Source organism: Diorhabda carinulata, chromosome 9 (genome assembly GCF_026250575.1).
Source record: "Diorhabda carinulata isolate Delta chromosome 9, icDioCari1.1, whole genome shotgun sequence".
Lineage (NCBI taxonomy): Eukaryota > Metazoa > Arthropoda > Insecta > Coleoptera > Chrysomelidae > Diorhabda > Diorhabda carinulata.
In genome coordinates, this window is record NC_079468.1 from 12589361 (window position 1) to 12608651 (window position 19291).

At 31.4% G+C, this 19291-nt stretch overlaps 1 protein-coding gene across 1 annotated transcript in view; it reads left to right on the forward strand.

The window, feature by feature from the left end:
- LOC130898048 (uncharacterized) overlaps positions 1-19291 on the forward strand; it is a 241881-nt gene that overhangs the window by 121261 nt on the left and 101329 nt on the right. The window contains exon 4 of the mRNA XM_057807083.1: positions 18450-18674. Coding sequence (XP_057663066.1) covers positions 18450-18674 — 225 coding nt within the window. The remainder of the gene's footprint in view (positions 1-18449; positions 18675-19291) is intronic.

Below are 19291 nucleotides of genomic sequence, written 5' to 3' on the forward strand. Positions count from 1 at the left end.
GTTGCCATTTTTTTCCTAAGTAAACTGAGTAGTGTAAAAATATGTTCTATACATGATCGGCCTGCTCTAAACCCAGCCTGTTATTTCAATTCATATGTTATTGATGTATAGGAGTAATCCAAGCTTTTCTCCATTCATTTTTTAATTCAAAATTATTTGATTCCACAAATTCGCTACATTACACTCAATACTTATTTGCTAATTTAGCTGTTGATATTGAGAAAATAAGCAAAAAAGCATTCCAGCGTTCCTTTTTACTAATATGAATTGAAAAAAATACGAGAAAACGATGTTGTCGTTCGAATTTTGTTAACTGTACGTTAAAATATGAGAAAAATGTTTCATTTAACAGAAATGCACAAAATAACCGTTCCACAAATGATTGGTTATGGAGATAACGAACACTAATTGAAGTTGCTCGTTTATTTCGAAAAATTTCCAAATCTGCCGCCTACATCACAAAGAACAATTAGCAAAATAGAAAAGCAGTTTCGCAAACTGAGTTTTGTTAGATAGATAAAACACCTAGATGTCAATGCAGTTAATGATACAAAATTGGATATTATGCTTGAGCTTCAAGAAGACTCATATAGTTCTGGTCGAAAATCAACATTAGGCCCACATCCACTTTTCAAATATTAAAAAAAAATAAAACGCATTCCTATAAAATGATACCAACTTATGACTCATGAAAGACGATTTCGAAAGGAGAACGTATTTTTGTGGGAATGTTGGATAATAATGTGATCCAATTAGAAGATGTTTTATTTTCGTCGTCAAATTGATCCTCAAAATTGTACCTGTTGCTTTTAATGAGAATCCACTGGATGGTAGAACATAAGCAATATCCTGAAAACGTTTTCTCAGAAATTCTTGGAAAAATCATTTCAAATCATTGATGTCAACTTGAATGGAGATAAATATTTAGAACCCCTCCAAATTAATGTCGTACCAACTTTGACAAACTCATATTTCCTGCGATTATAATATATTTATGCTCCCTCCTTTCATACTTCCATGTATGTACTAAAAAGAGAATATATGAGGTGTTTTGTACCCCGTAGCTCAATAAATTCCTGTACAGGGTTGTCTCAAAAGTTTTTGTCCTCAACTTAAAGATGTCAGCACTTATCAATAGAAGTTGAGAAATATATACTTATTATATGGATGCTCGGTTTCTTGCGTGATAATCATTTTCGGAAAAAAAGTTAAATGTCGTGGGTCATTAAATATTTTTTTTGCAATACGCCTACGTAAATGAAAGAGAAGTAAGACACTTCTTACGGAGACTCTGTATCATAATTTGCGACATTATTAGCTTGACTGACGACGAGCGTTGGATTAAGCGTTGGATCAATGCTAGAGAGGTAGAAGAGGGGATCAGCATATCAAAAGAACGAATTTGTCATATACTAACCGAAGAATTCTACATTTGTAAGCGATCCGCGAATTGAGTGCCACGTTTGCTCACTTTGAACCAAAAGCGCATTCGAATGTATTTTTTCCAGCCCTTATTGACGCGTTTTAAGCAACATCAGTCGAACTTTTTTGTCCTTTTATGACTGTAGATGAAGCTATTACCACCACTATAATCTTTAAAATGAAAAAAGACAAGACGGTGAATTGATAACGGCTAACCTGCGGCGAAAAGACGGTTTTATTGACTGGAGAAGTGATGGCGGCCGTTTTTTAACATAGTCATGAGATTTTGTTCGTTAATCGCCATGGCTAAGATACACGAAATGCAGCTCAAATTGCCTATCACCAAGAGTATTCACTAGATCGGGCCTCCAACGACTATTTTTTATTTCCTCATAGTTTCACGTACAGGGAAGAGATTTTCATCACACAACGATGTTTTCGCATACGTAAACTCCCATTCAAGGAAAAAGACGGTAGTTATTATTTGGTGAAGTGAAAAAGGTTAAAATGTATAGACCAAAAATGGACTATGTTCAAAAATGGAATGATTATGAGAAAAATGTCTTATTTCTTTGAATTGCACGCCATGTTTGATAGTTATAATATCACATAATTATAACGTGAAATATCGAAAGTTGAGAGTTGGGAGTTAGTAAGCATGAAGCATTAAACTGTAGAACAACGCGCCATGATTGTTGAAAATTATTATCAAAATGGTGAAAATTTAATTGGACTATTTGTAAAGTACGTCCAATGTTCAGTCGAAATAATGTGCCTAATTAATATACTATGGAAAGGATATTTAAAAAATTCAGGTATTCCGGTTAATGATACGAGCTCGAGAGGTCGTTCAGAACAAAACGTCACGGTAGTTCTCGAGAGTGTGACATAAAGAACAGAAACAAGCTATTGATATTGACGACATGTGGTTTCAGCAGGACGGCGCCATATGTCATACTTCTCGTTTGCTCCTAATCATGACATTTCCTGATTTGGGAACCAGATTTGACTTCCGAGCTCTTGAGTTCACACTTATGGGTGTGAGGTTATGCTTATGAGCATGCAGCCATCGAAGCATTGAAAGCCGAAACTAGACGCTGTATCAATGAAATACCACGAAATGTATTCAAAAACGTTATCGATAATTAAATATTTTCTTTTATATATTATTCCCGAATGAATATTTTCTAAATCTACAAATATTTTAATACTTTGCTACGGAAAACTATATTTTATTAAACATTGAAATTTTTCGCTCTTATTGAAATACCATTTAGGATATCAGTAACATAACGTCCAACTGTCATACTGCCTCGAATTGATACAAGTGCTGGTCGGCCCTCAATCCCTTATTTTAACAGTCCTGAGCACATACTTTTCAACGGCAGAGCCTATATTTCGTCGGTTTGTACAGTGGCCCTTCTACAGCTGTCTTGCCATTAATGTCATTCTCAGCAAAATTCAAACGTTGACGACATTTGTGGCACTATTCTTCCTTCTTCCTGCTGTGTATAGGCATCATTGCCTGTTTTTCTTCACGTCATTGCCTCTGCTCAGTCACCTGGGAGGTTGTCACTCCATCTTTTCCTAGGTCTTCCAATGCTTCTTTGTCCTGTTGGTGATTTGTCCCTTGATATTTTCACAATTCGTTCTTCCGTCATGCGGTCAATGTGCTCATTCCATTTTATCTTTCTATCCAGTACCCAGTCATTGATATTATCTATCCCGCATGTTCGTCTTATGTTTTCACTCCTTTCTCTATCCATTGTGGCACTATGAAAAAGAAAACTCTATTGGTTCGAATGAGGCGATATGGTATACTCATAGTAACAGGCCTACTATCCTCTGTAAACTATTGGTCACGACTTTCTTATTTACTTTTTCTTCGTCGTGTTACTCTAGTTCACTCATATAACCGCCATTTCAGTAGATTTAATATGATGGGTAGTTTAACGAAATACAGAACCAAATTCTCCAAATATCACAGTTCTACATTTGCCAAAATTACTAAAATGAGACATTGTATTAATTGTCGTCTACTCTCAATATTGTGAAGACGTTGACAAAAAATCAGAAATTATCACAATATTAATATATAAAATGTACTCTGGATTTATTTTAGTTTTCCATACATGCTCAATACATGAATTGTTCTCTACAGAGAGCCTATAATGCAATTTGGAATAAATTAAATGGTTAGAATATGTCTCAAAAAATGCTCAGACCTGATATGACGTCACATATTTATATCTTCATTGAATACAGTTTATGGATTATAACTTATTTTTTCACACGCTCCTTTTCCCTAGATTGTTTTTATATTTATTTTCTCTCTATCTCCATATCCAATCATGTGTGAAATTTCAATTTCAGTTAAATGATCAGATTTAACGATTTGTCCAAAAAAACTGGCTTTGCTGATAATAGATATTTTTGAACTCAAATAAAATTAACAATTAGAATAATACAATATTTTTGTTTAATACCTAAATTGCTGATTTATTATAAAAAGACAATTTTATAAGTTGTTGAATATCAAGATATGAGGTCTTCCAATTCGATTTTTGTTGCAATTTTAAGGAATAATAATTTGATATTGGACACTTATGTAAAACTTTACACACGCTATAACAATATCCTTTAGTTTTTACCATTTTACAAAATCAACTTCATATCTTAAAAAACAGATACTATATCGAGATACCCTAAATTAGTATTGTACATAGAAAGTAACAGAATTTTCTTTAAATTTGTGTTAAAACTTTGCAATCAGAATTGAAGACTTATTTGGTATAGAAACATTAACAATGTAAAGTTTTAATTTTGGTGCCTTTAAGGATTAACAAAAGGTAATTCATTAATAGTATGTGAATTTTTTCCATAATGAATGAAATCAATTGAAAATGATTTATATGACTTTCTACTTAACAATTTATTAGCTGGCGCATTTCCAGTAGAATTCTTATCGCATTGTTAACACGTGCTAATTAATTCAATAGACTTATTATTTTCTGTTTTTCAAATTGTTTGCAACACATCACAATTATGTGTAGGCACTTTCTACCAAAATAGTAAACATCTATGAATAAATAATTGTGTCAAATAATTCATTAAGAAATACGAGCGTTATGTTGATGCCAATACGATAATTGACTAACACAATACCTAAATTCAATAAATTAAGTCAAAATAGTATGCACCTGCACAAAAACATGGACATTATTGTATCAGGTAATCATTTCACAGAAGTTAAACACAAATATTTTGTGTTAATTTAAAAACAAAGCGGAAAAAAAGAATGTTTCAATGTTTCGTAATATATGTCATATTCTGTTGATGTCTCCGACTGTTTGTCAAATGTTTGTTTAATGTTTGTCTCGCATATGTCCAAATAGCAAACTGTATTCAAATTATAAATAACATGTAAATGCTGAGAAATCAGAAAATTTGGAGTTGTGACATTTTAAGAAATAACAGCAAATAAAAAGATTAAACTTTGCGTACTGCTGAGTTTAGTATTTTTCAACGCTTTTTACTTCATGGCTAATAGATAAAATAAAAGGAGAATAAGTCAATATTACACAGTATTGTCAACAAAATCCTGAATTTTATACAGGTATTTTCTAATTCCATTATAATCATTTTCTTTTAATGGTATATTAAATAAATATTTCCATATACATTACAAGTTGGTAAAATTTGGGGTTACGCACATTCAATCAATGCGATAGTCATTTTCACCCAGAGATATTCGCTTCCATAATAATTTTTCTAATACTCCTCTAGAGGATAAATAATTATTATAACCTCAACAGTCGTTAGATAATTCTATTATATTCACATTGCACAATTCAACAAACTTTTCAACTAACTAATGTTTTTTTTAATATGACCAATTCGTATTAGCGAATTTCTATCTAATAGAAAGTCATAGTCGGAATAATTTCCTGAAATTTGTTTATATCTTCTCTCATCTCAACTTCAGAACCTGATGGGTGTGTACCTTGTTTCATATTTTATTTAAAACTATAACCGCTCTACCAGAGATCTCCTCACCCTATATTTTATGGGGGACAACCCATAAATCATCACTACTTATTTACAGTTTATTACATGTTTTTGCAGCATCTACTATTGTTTAGCATTACTTTCTGTCTTGCATATGTCTGTTTTACTGACGTACTCCTAGACTCAGTTTTTTTCGACCATATTAGTTAGTGTCATAGCTTCCGCCTCGTATGTAACTACTGGTTTTATCAACTCGTTGACTCGTAATCTAGTATTCCTAAAATTATTCATGGTATATTGTTTTATATTTTCTAAATGAAATCTATACAAATACTAGATGTGCCCTTTTCTTTCAGTTTTTAGTGTACTGTACCACAGTAGTGTACTTGAGGTACCACAAAAAAATGTTTATATCGCAAACTGGACTACTACAAGAGTAATGTTGTGTGTCAGTAAATATTATTTCGGTAGAGTGAACAAAAAATTCTATGATGACTTTCTCGATGTCTCTATATGTTCCCATAAATTGTAGGAAGGCTGTATGAACTTCTTCTCGATTATAATTCACTCTTCTTCTACGTCATAGTCTTCGTCGGATAGCTGTAATCGATTTTCCTGAACTACTTTCGGTTTTCCATTGGGGCGTTTGCTTATGTGATCTCCTCTTAGTCTTAATATTCATAACCGTTTTCCAATTCTATCAATGGCAATCGGTTCATGTAACATCGTCCATACTTCTTCTCAGCTTAAGCATAATTTTCTCCTGCTAAATCCTTTTTTCAGGTCGACAACCAAATTTCGGGTCATCATCACCAAGTTTTCCTCTGAGAATTTGGGGCAAATCTCGCGAAGTAACGAAAATTGATTTCTTATTTATTAGTGACGAAGGGCAGTTTGGCGAAGGAGATGAAAAAGAGTCTCGGATTAAGTTTAAGGCGCCAAGGTAGTTACACTTCGACATAGTAGCCTTAGCGACGCTGATGCAACTAGTCACATTTGCGCGCTGTCTGAGACCCGAATAAGCAAAAGGTTTGATAAATTAATTGCCAAGGAGAATCGTGAGCGGAATAAACCAACTGCTGAACCAAAAAAAACTTATGTACTGTTTCTTTTCCGTTTTACATCTAATATTATACGAATATATTCGTCCCCTATATAATAGTTTTTGGATTTAATTATAGCTATGAGACTAGAAGTACTCAAATCACTTTATGGACTTCTTTATAAGCCGTTTCATCCTCTAAGGTGAACAATCTATAGCTGCGAGTTGGAGTATTTTTTTTATTCCGGCAAGCTTTATGTCAATTGGTATTTGTCTATGATTTGTTATATCTCATCAATTGTAACTTTTCCAAATTCTTAATGGTACTAATATTATTAATATACTAAATCCTAATCTAGACTATTCCATTTCCCTCTTCCCTGTTAAATATTCGGCAAGGTGGCACAATCTTACCATCAAATTAGTTCATCTCTAAGATATCTCTTAAGTAATTAATTTTGTCCATGGAAGCAGAAATATAGCTCTTTCAGTAGAAAAACAATTACAGAAATTGTTGAAATCTGCTCGTCCACTTTAGTATAAATTGTTAAAATATCTTGCCCATATTAGCAAAATGGATGAAAAGTTATCATTGCGAAGGACGTGGAGCTTTTCCATTTCATTTTAAGTTTGAAATTTCATTATTTCTAACATATTTATTTCATTGTCACAAACTCACATTGTTAAAGAAACTAGAAAAGTTTTTATCCCATGAATACCTACCATAAAACGAATATCTCTACGTCACTATTCATTACATTGTTTAGAAAGCCTATCGCACCTTTGATCAATATTTATTGTATTTTTATTACTGTAAATCATTTGAGTTGAATTTTTAAAATTTTTCATATTAGGTTTGGGAATAAATCGAAAAGATCTATCTTATTAATGCCTGGTACTAATTGGTGTGGAGATAGGAACAGAGCAAGAACATATACGGATATTGGAAATTTTGTAAAAACTGACAGATGCTGCAGGAGACATGATTTTTGTAAAATAGATATTCCAGGATTAACTACAAAATACGACTATTTTAATTTTAGACTTTTCACGTTATCACATTGCCGATGTGATGCCAGGTAAATTTTTAAATATAATTTTCCAAATTTTGTACTTTCTAGATGCGAAAGTTATTTTTTAATTGAAACTTGGACATCAGTAAATATGTTTGCTTTTGTTTTTGATTTCAAAATTAAATTTCACCACAGTATTATTCATAGTAGTTCTTAACTGTCATAAAAGTTAAGGTCAAATTATTTGAACCAAAATAAGGTAATATAACGCCAACTATAACCCCAATAATATAATGCTGTAGGATACTAAAGGTTCAAGTTCACTACTTTTCGTATAACTTCATTTATTTATACTATTCTAAAATCAACACAGAATTCTAATTCATTAAAGGGACCGGTGAATAAATGCTGATGATGAAATTGAGTTGTAGCTTCTGTAGGCGGAACTTTTTTAGAAATTTTTGACATACTTTATGAATAAATGCTATTGAAGATCCCTTCAAGTAAAGTACAAATATTAAGCTGTTCACGTTTTTATTTCAAATCAAACTCAATGAAAATTTAAAAAAAAAATACAACTATGAGAAAAAACGCTCCGTATTTTACTCGACAGCATTATTTTATTGTAGTATATCCTACCTTATCTTATTTTGATCTGAGGAATTGCTTTTATCCTAAGTCTTAATAGTTATGAATGATTCTTTATATGATTCCATTAATAATTGGTTCGAAAATGTTGATGTTGATTTATATTGGAAATATTTTTTCTTATTGAAAAAATATATGAGCCGTCTGTTTTGCTATGATTATTAATAAAATTATACTTGGCACAACAACATACTTTCCAGAATATTAAACGATTTGAATTAAATAATATCAACGCAGATTGATAGACGAGATGTGTCTATTGAATATCGAAGTTTACACTGTAAAATATTCCATTTCAAAATCTTAGATTTTTTAATTATTATCACTATCAAGGAGCGCCGCTTCGAGTGACCATACCATTATTTGAAACAATGTTGACAGACTTTTTCTCCTTAGCTCCTTTAGAATCCACACTATTTTTCTTTCACACCTTCTTATTCTTTTTAATATAGATACCTCTCGAATAATCGCAAGGTGAATGCAGCATATGATACAAGCACTAGGATATTTGACAAAAATTACGGAATGAGCCACCGCATTGTCTTACGGATTCTTTATCACTTTTTACACTCACATGAAACGTAATTTTTTTAATAATGGCATCCATTTTTGATGTGAAAAGCTGATCTGATTACTTAACAACTAACGAAAACAATGTAACAAATTAATTGTAACAAATTAATATCTTTAAATTCACAACATAATTCAAAAAAATCTTCTGGGGACGATATTAGTACTTTTATATAAAATATTAGGTCCTATTCAAAATCAGGAGTATTGTAACGTTCATGTAGTAAAGTTAATTCATACTTTACTACATGAAGATACTGATAATTTAGCAACTAACACTTCACATTAAATATCACTTTTTTATCTCTGGTAGTTTTCGTATCGTTCGCCGCGTATCAATATTGAACTATGTGAGCCCCTACCTTATATATGCTCTTACATTGATTCAGTTGTAGAAACTACTGTATTGTTACAGAATCCAGAAACATCTAGAACAATAATTATCCAATGATAGATGACCAGCCACTGGTGTACCAATCTCACTATAGTTTTCACTACTTTAAGTCATGACCCTTAGGAATAATGGTATTTTTCCCAACTGGTTGCAATAAAAACTTTACAAGACATGTGTCAGATCCATAATGAAATACGAAATACAGATACAAAAGGAAGCAAGTGGAAAAATATTTTGAAAGTAGCAAAAATAAGATGGTTTTCATCGGAAAACCCAGAAAAGATACCGATATAAGGCAACAATGCAGAATATTTGCATCCTCTGCAAAAAATATGAAACCATAATACAATTTTAAAAACTAACCAGAAGATGGAGACTACCTTTCTCAAAGAATAATACAGGTATAACTAATACACAAAAGAGTTAAATATTACACTTATATAACTAGTTTATTGTGGAGATTATTAAAAAAAGAATGTTTAGAAATATTTAGGTTGAATTTACTGATATATTGGCCATATTTTCGATAGGAAGTCTCGTTTTACTGCGGAATGTGAGAAAATAATTTGGAAATAAGTGGAGTTGATCAGGGAATCGGAATGAAATTATAGCTTGAGAAAGTTGATTGAGTTTTAAGAAAATTATTTACATTGATTGATAGTTCTTATCTCTACGTATTCCTATAATTATTTTATTTCCATCAACACTTCTCTTTTTCCGGGCTTGAGATCAGCGAAAATATCGTTATATTACGCTTGTAACGTGTTCATGTGTCAGAGTTGAACATTTATTTATGTATAAAAGAAAACCTAGTACAAATAATGATCAAAATCATCAGCATAAATTCATTCAAATCGCTAACTACAAAAAATATCGCTCTCTTTTGAAATTACATATTTGATACAAATTTTTCAAAGATCTTTATAATCTGCAATAAGTATTAATTTGACAGTCAAAGACATGCTACCAAACTCTTTACAAAGCTCATCATTTTAAATTTATGGGATATAATTATTTCATACAACTGTTTATCTATTACTTTTTGGATCCTATAAAGGTTAGTATGTGAGCCTTTTTGATTTGATTATTGGGTATCTTCACCTGCTGTAACAAACGGTTGAGGCATCGTCCAAAACAATGAATGAACTGGTACGTACATTGAAAACTATAGTTATTTGCATCATCTACCCACCAATAACAAATCAAATGATGGCTTCGGTTATGCACAATTTGTAACGATTGCTTTATGGCCGTAAGTGTTTTTATATTTAAACCCACAAGAAACTCTAGCAATTTTACTGAATAATTTCTGAAATCGGATTTCTGTTTGTATAGATTATAAATCCGTAAGCGAATAACGTCTCTGACATTTTCAATAATCTTTTTTAACTTGATGTTAAATTGCTCTTTTTCCACAGGATGATCTGCAATTAAACCCCTTAAATAGTGGAAAAAATCAATCCGGCAAGTCTTATTGTCATTTATACTTTCAATTAGGAGTTTTAAGCCGATCGAAACTTTTCAAAATCTTTGTACAAGCAAATCCTTACCTTTTAATTTTCACGAGTCGTTATATTAGTCAGAAATATTTAACTGCTTTTTGAGGACTTGTTCAAATAGTCATTTCCTTAAAAAATTGTACGTATTGTACAAATCAGAAACTGATAATGTCAGCCATGGAAATTATTCAAATTAAATAATGTAATTATTGTACCCTACTAATTCTCTTAAATAGTAATCCTGGTTATTACCGATCTCTCAAGTTCCTCGTTTGTGTTATTTGTAAGTTCCTTCTATTTTCAATCTATATAATTTATTTGAAAGATCATAATCGTAATAATGTCCCGAGAAAAAGCAAATTGGTTACACGGCACGTGCACTTACCCAAAGTTTCTTAAATATTATCTTTACAAGCATTTTTGTAGTAAATTATTACAAAAGACTGATTCTTCTCAAGATTTTTAAAATGTTCATTATTAGTTTTAAAAGGAGGGATTTTCACGTTTATTTTTAATGAAGAATTATCGAAATTGTAAAAGTTTCATTTTTTTACCTTCGGTCGATTGAACGCTGGCCCTAGTATAAAATCTTATAATAATTGAGGGTCAAACTTTAGGGACTTGTTTTCTATGTTTGAGTAACTAATTATTAACCTAGAGTAATTAACTATAATAGGACAATGACATGTAAATATTTGCATGTCATTTTAAATTAAAATGTGGTTGATAGTTTGGTTTTCATCAACTATTTTTTGGGTTAACAATGATTTGTTTGGAGCCATTTGCTTTAATATGATGGTAAGATGTCAAATCTTTAATTATATTTTCACATTAAATACGGTTTTAATTTTAGTGATCATTTACTATTTTTGACTGTTACATTTTACTTTTTCTGGTGGTTAAACGTAAGCTATATGGAATGACATCGAGGCAATAGTCATACAGATAATTGTTATTATTTATTTGGAACTAAACACTTGGTTTAGTTTTCTTACTAATTCTGGATTACTGTTTTTATACTGAATTTGACACTTTTGTGAAACTGATTACTTCGTATGCCAATTGTTTGTTACTAAAGCAAAGGTTTTGAAGTTTTGTATATAGGTAATTCAAGAAATGTGAACAATTTTCTGATTAAAACGTATTCCAGGCATTTATTTACCAATTATAGGTTCGTTTAAGCAATCGAAAATTTTTAAAACTGTATAAGGATAGCTTTGATCTATTTATATATCTGAGAGTAAGAAGAAATTTGTTTCAAATGATCTCGGCAAACTGCAGGTCGCGAGCCGCATGCAGCTCTTTGGATGTAGAGCCTCAAATGGTTGCAAAAATTTCACTTTATGGTGGATATCACAACGTAATTGAATGAACTGAATCTAAAATTGCTAAGAAAGGGAGACCCAGCTTATGTTTTGGTAGAAAAATTTTGTTTAGAAGAAAAATTAAATCTTTTTGTAAACGATATTCAGAGCAGTACATTACTTCATTTTCAATTTTAAAAGCAATATCGCGAGAAAACCAGTACAACTGTTAACACTAATTACTCCAGCACACTTATAAAAAAATTAATGACGAATTTACTGAGAGATTTAAGTAATTTAAAACCAACAAAACCAAACTAGCATTTATAATAAATTCTCTTAGCATAAATAGTAACTAAATCTACATCGAGCCATTTAGAATTGAAACTGGATCTCTAGAAATGCAATTCACCGATTTAAAAAGTAAAGCTTTGGGGAGTGGAAAATCAAGAAAAGTTGGAAGAGTTGGAGGTCCAGAATTGTATGTACATAACGCAACAAATGTGGACAGCTCTGAAAGAAATTCCGCGATTTGAGGTTCTTATCTTCGATGCATGGAATAGTCTCCCAGAATTCTTCAGTAAGGTGAAGAAGTTGACATTTGGAGTGAGTGCTGACGATCTTCGAATCGACATATTCGTGCGAGCAAACGTTTTCTTGCATGCATATAATTAAAAGTAAAGTGGGAAGCCAACTAACAAATGACAATTTAGAGTTGTATTCTGAACTAAAAGCAATTTACGAACCAAATTTATCCAAACTATCTAAAATGCTGCAAAGCCATCGCTCCCATTGAATTTGTAAACAAACATGTATTTTATTGGTTTTTTATTTTAAATACAAGTTACATTATTTAGTGAAGCTTAAATTTTCTACTTTAAAACCATGTAAAGCCATCGCTCCCATTGAGCATGTTTGTCCAATTGTTTGTTATTGAAAGTTTGGATTGTGAGTAAATGTTGATTTGCTTTAGTTTTTTGTTCATTAAATGATAGGATATTATCTAATAATTCGATATTAATATTCATGTATATTATAATAGATATATATAATAGATATTTTCTGCTATGAATATAAGATTAGTTTTTCTTACCAAACATTTTATGCGAGTACTATTTATTATTGGCAACAAAAAATTTTGTGAACAATGACCAATATTTGTGGACTCGGCTGCAGAAAAAACTGTCTCAAAAGACATGAGGGATGGCGTTAAAGTTGTCAAATTTATTAACTAAATAATAAAATAATAATATTAAGAATTATTAAAAAAAAATTGTACTTGCACGTATAATCAGAACTAAACTTTAATTTGAATAAATGAAATAAACCATAGATGTCTTTTCTAAATTGTCGAAATTAATCTAATTACTTGTATAAATAGTATAATTATATTTTTTTATTCATATGTGTATAAAAAAGTATAGTGAGCACCTCGTGTTAAAAACATCTTCAGTCAGTAGTCTCCTGTCAGGTACCCGTTTCACCCAGCTACTATTGCGACCAATAATATTTGTCACATGAGTAACTTTCTTAATACTTTCTCTTTGCTATTATTCCAAGATTAAGATCATATGACACTACAAGATCAAGATCTACTCTTGATCTAGTCTTCTTTTGCTTATCATTAGACAAGTTTGATAGAGTTAAGCTTTTTGGACACTTTCAGGATTATGAACAGAAAGCAATATTTTTGTGATTTTCCTTCAACGTCACCAATACTTCAATTACAATTTAAATCAAGAACGCTCATCTGAATTGTTTTTCAAATCCCCACACCTCAATTTAAACTTGTCTATACTCTATTTCTATAAAGAGTACAATTGCTTTACTTTATTTTCATCATTCTCTCTTTGTTTATTAAGAACACAATACGTTTTTATAATGAATTGTATGGAGTGCGATAATTCGTGCAATTCTTTCATTATTGGAAACAAAAGTTTACAGCAGTCGTAACAGTGGGGAACATATATGAAATTAAAAGAGAAGACACAATTAAAAACCAAACTACACAGCGTTGATTTAATCGTTTTAATAGTGGAGGTATACGCTTGAATATCGTTCGCGTTCGGCGCTCGGGTCGTCCACCTGCTGGGGATATGAAAGTTACAAGGAAAGCAGTAGAAAATCAGCCTAGAACCAGCACTCGCCGATTATCGGACACACTCGGACCTTCTAAAAATACCATAAAACGCCATTGAAATCATTTGGTAAAAGTTGTCGAAAAGTGACACACGAATTAACCGAGATTGAAGCAAAACGTCGGGTTGAAGTGCTGAAAGATGATTTTTGTATTATAGGCATTATTATTTGCGATGAAAAATTTATTTAAGCAACCTGAACATGGAAAATTAGCAGTTAGATAAAGAATAATCACCAGAAACAGTCGCAAAGAGAGGTAGATTCAAGCGATAATCTTTTTTGTGTGTTTTGTGGAATTATGAAGGTTCAGTGTACTTCGAAATCATTTCAGATGGTCGAGCTGTCAATAACGAGGTAGAAAGTTGACAATTTATGCAAGTGTGTGAGGTTTTATCGGAGAAATATGTAGGTTTAGTTAACTAAACGCGGGCTATTTTACAACAAGACAATACTAAATAAAATACTGCGAAAATTACGCGTAATGGGAGCTTGGTGCTATTGAACTTCTGTCACATCCAGCATTGAGTCTAGCTTTCCACTGTGATTACTATTTATTCGGATCTATGGCGAAATTCTTGCTTGGTAAAAAATTTTAATTCAGAGACGATGTTGGGAATATAGTTCGAAAATTGTTTGGATCTAATTCCAAAGAAGGGTTTTTCCAAAATCTCAAAGAACCTGCTGAACATTTGGTTGAAACCATAGAACGATGGGGCTATACCTCGAATATTAAGGCTTTCTTTTTGTATGATTGATACATATGTAAATATCATACAGACTTTTTGGGAGCCATTATAATTTATAATGTAATTTATAATATAATAATATAATTTTCTACCTTATACTTATAAAACGATATTGGGTGCTACTAGTACACTTAAAAATGTGATATGTTTCAGTTAATCTGTAGTCAAGTTCGGAGTTTTCGAAAGGAGTCAATCCGAAAAATATATCCAGCTTGCCTATAATCACTACGTATTTTTTTGCACAATTGTCTAATCATAAAATATACTTTATGATTAGTCTGCATACCTTAAACCTGTTTCCACATGACATATTCTAAATAATTTGTTCGAAATTTTTTTCTTTCTATTGTACATTAGAATGATAAACAGAATCCCTATTAAAAATAACTGCATTCTAATATGCATTCTAATACATTATGTTATTCAGATGGTCGAATAACGGGAGTCCGACTCTACATATGCTAATACTTTAATTACAACAAAAATGATTAACTTTTTTTAATTAAATATAATTATAAATATATGGAAATTTTATAATACTGAATAAGCATTAAATCTATATTTACAATAGCATTCGAAAATACCTTGAAATAATTTTGAATATTATTTATTAAAATCTATAAAAGTAGATACAATGGAATCATTTTCCATAAAATAAGGGATGCAAAAATTATAAGAGTCGTTGTTTTAAAGTCTACGCCTCGCTTATTGATGCTTTTACTGACTGTGGTAAATCTCCTAAATGCGTGGGAGCCGGGGTATGGAAACTCGCTGGTGCGGGAGGGGAAAATGAACTATTGCGTCCTCTCCTGGTTAATGAGCACAACTACTACGCTTATAGATTTGACGAAAGGTAACACTAGGGCCTATTATGTCGGGTAAATCACAAAATAGCATTGACATTTGACATAATATAGTGAATGCGTAGTTGATCTGGGGCAGATGCCTACCAACAATAACTTGTTAATCTCATTCTAGCACCTATTCAGACGGAAAAGCGCGTGAATTTTGTCCCTAGACCTTTAAAAAATGTTTATTCTTGCTCTGCAAACCAGACCTCCATAAATTTTATTACCTCCTCGTTGGAATAAAATGTACGACATTTTCAGTTTTTCAGTTGAGGAAAGAGATGATAGTCGCAAGGAACCAAATTTGGTGAATAAGGGGGTTGTTCTAGTAATTCAAACCCTAAATCACGAATTTTTTGCATGGCAACATTAGATTTGTATGCAGGAGCGTTGTTCTGGAGAAACAAAACACCTTTGGATAGCTTTCCGCGTCTTATCTCTCTAATTTTTTTCCCAAGTGTTCAGTGATGTCGAATAGTAATCTCCAGTTATTGTTCAACCATTATCCAAAAAATCAATCATGATTACTCCATGGCAATCCCAAAAAACTGAAGCAAGAACTTTTCCAGCAAATTTTTGGTCACGAAACTTCTTAGGTCGTGGAGAACCGGAATTTCACCATTCGATCGATTGTTGCTTTGTTTCTGGATCCTAGAAATGTACCCAAGTCTCTTCCATAGTAACAAATGGGTTTAACAAGTCTACATCGTTTTCAAATCGAGCACAGATCGAACGCTATGTTTCTACCCTTGCACGCTTTCGGTCAATATTCAAACATTTGGGGATCCATTTTGCAGCAATTTTTCTCATATCCAAATTGACGTGAACTAAATGATGAACGTGTTCGTGTGAAATATTCAGTGCTTCAGATATCCGTTTTAGCCCAATTCGACGGTCTGATAAAATCATGTCATGAACTGCATCGATATTTTCGGGGACTGACACAGAAACTGGCCTTCCCAATCGGATCATCTTCAATGGAAAATTTACTTCTTTTGAAGCTTGCAGTCCAATTTTTCACGGTCGCACACGAAGGACACTGATTACCAAGGGTATTAAGCATATCTTCGTAAATCTGCTTACCTATTAACCCTTTCAAATACAGGTACATGATGATGGCTCAAACACACTGACACTTCTAATAAGTTATTGTTCGTTGTTATGGTAACGCAATATTATGTTTACGCATGGAACTGGTCTAGGCCAACTAGATATCAATACACCCTCGTATATATATATATATATATATATATATATATATATATATATATATATATATATATACATATATAGAAAATTTATCCACCTAACTTTATATAAATTTAGGAGGACCGATAAGATAAATTTGTCAGGTGGTCGGACGGACAAGGTTAATCAACAGAATAAACTGGTGACTTTATGACAAACGTTTGCTGTTCAACAAAAAAAATACTTTCAAACACATATTACACGAAAAATTTTGAAAAGTTTTACTATTACTGAAGAACAATAAAAACAAGAAAGCTGCAAGGAGAGAATATATGACTTTACATGCAGATCGTCTGTCTACAAATAATAATATATATTTCTAATATTTACAACATCTGTACGTCTAGAAAACTTTTGAATGTAATGTACTATAATTAATTGTTGATTCATTATTTTATTCCACTGAAACCGCTCAAATTTATTATATAATGTTGGAAAAGGTAATAGAAATTACTATCACCACATCGCACAGAAAATCTAAAGCGGAAACACTTAAAAGTGTGTCAACATATGTTGCAAAGACTGAAGAAATGCCCTACTTCATTCAATTTTATTATGTGGCCGAATCATAGTAAAAAAATAAGACCACGAGTCATTCAATTTGAAAAATCTAGAAGAAAATCGAGTGGTATTTGATGTGGCATTGTGTACAATAAAATTGAGGATATTTTTAACTGAACGTTAACACATTAACATACGAATAGTTACAAAAGAAATCGTCCAACATACCTCACGATTTGGAGTGACTGTTCTTTGCTGAATAAATGAGACAAATATGTTGACAGTTAGAATAAGAAGTGCCCACAAGGCATTTTGAAAGAAAAATTATTGTTATAGTCAACACCCTGGATTTGGAATCTGTTATGATGAATACATTCCATGGTCATCGAATACTCCTGTTAATTACATTTTTGGGGCCAATACTGGAGGAAATAATTTACTTTTATGGTAATACAATTGTGAAATTTATTGCAAATAAGCTTGAGGCAATAATTTACGAACTAAAACAACTATGATAATTCTATACTAAACAATTGAAGCCACTTAAGAAAACGAAATGAAATTTTAAAAAAACTGAGACAAAATTTTCCAAATACAGTATTTTTGGAAAATTTCACATATTTCTTTTCAGTATTTCGTAGTTTTGAAGCTGTACTTCCCAGTATAAGAAATACGAAATTACATACGTACATATTCGAAATCAATAGGAAAAGACATACCAAAAATAAAAGAATTTTTGAAAAATGAGTTTGTATTTTGTATGTTGTTTTTGTAATATCATTTCGAGAAAATTCAGTTAATTCCGCTCAAATTTGGTATAAAAATTTTTATCTTCTACTATCTGCAACATAGTTAGAAATAGATAGCGGTAAACCTGGAAAATATGATTACTTAATTAAAATTTGATTGGAAATAGAACACTTTAAACTTTAAACCTTGATAAACGAGGTAAGTATAGCTTTTTAAACTGTGATTAATATGTCGTTTTTCTTCAAATAATAAAGCAGAACAAATCGTGTACAAATAGAATTGTTTTTACTACAATGATGTTTTTGTTTTAACGTTAGGTCGAAACGAAACGTCGACGATATTTTTCGAGTGCCAGGTACAAAATGGTGTGGCAAAGGATATTCTGCCGACAAATACACCCGACTAGGAGGATTCTCCAGAACAGATCGATGTTGTCGGAAACACGATCTTAGGTGCCCATTCTGGATAAATGGATTTGAGACAAAATACGGTCTCTTCAATTGGAGGATAAATACTCTCATGCACTGTAACTGCGACGAACGGTTAGTCCACTTTTAATTAAATTCATATTTGCATTCTAGTTTATTCAATGGTCGCAATTATTATGATGAAAATGTTTATCTATAGGTATAATTAAATGATGATAGGTAAACAAATCATATACATACATGAATATTGCAGGAGATATTAAAAAGAAACATTATAAAAATAATAAAAAGCAATGACATTATAAAAAATTCGAGAAATAATTATACAATGTTTTTTTCAAATCAATAATTATTAACAAATAATGAACCTTAATTTTTTCTGAAAATTGAAATTACCATTTTTATTCACTTTTCTATCAAATTTATTGTGTGTTTAAATCCACAATTGTAGAAATATCAAAATTTGTCTTAAGAGCCTTTATTATATAATTTCCTAATTATAAATTTCAATTTCAATGATTCCTTATTTACATTACACGAAACGACTTCTTTCCCTTGGGTCGTTGAGTTTAACAGGAGAACCTATAAAAAGGGTGAAAAATAGCTCCCAAATAAATATAAAAGTATTAATCTCCTCGATTCTATGTTGAAAGATAATAAGAAGATAAGATAATAAAAAACAAAATTAACTGGTTGGTTAGACAAAAGTTCATCCGGAAGATTATGTACCG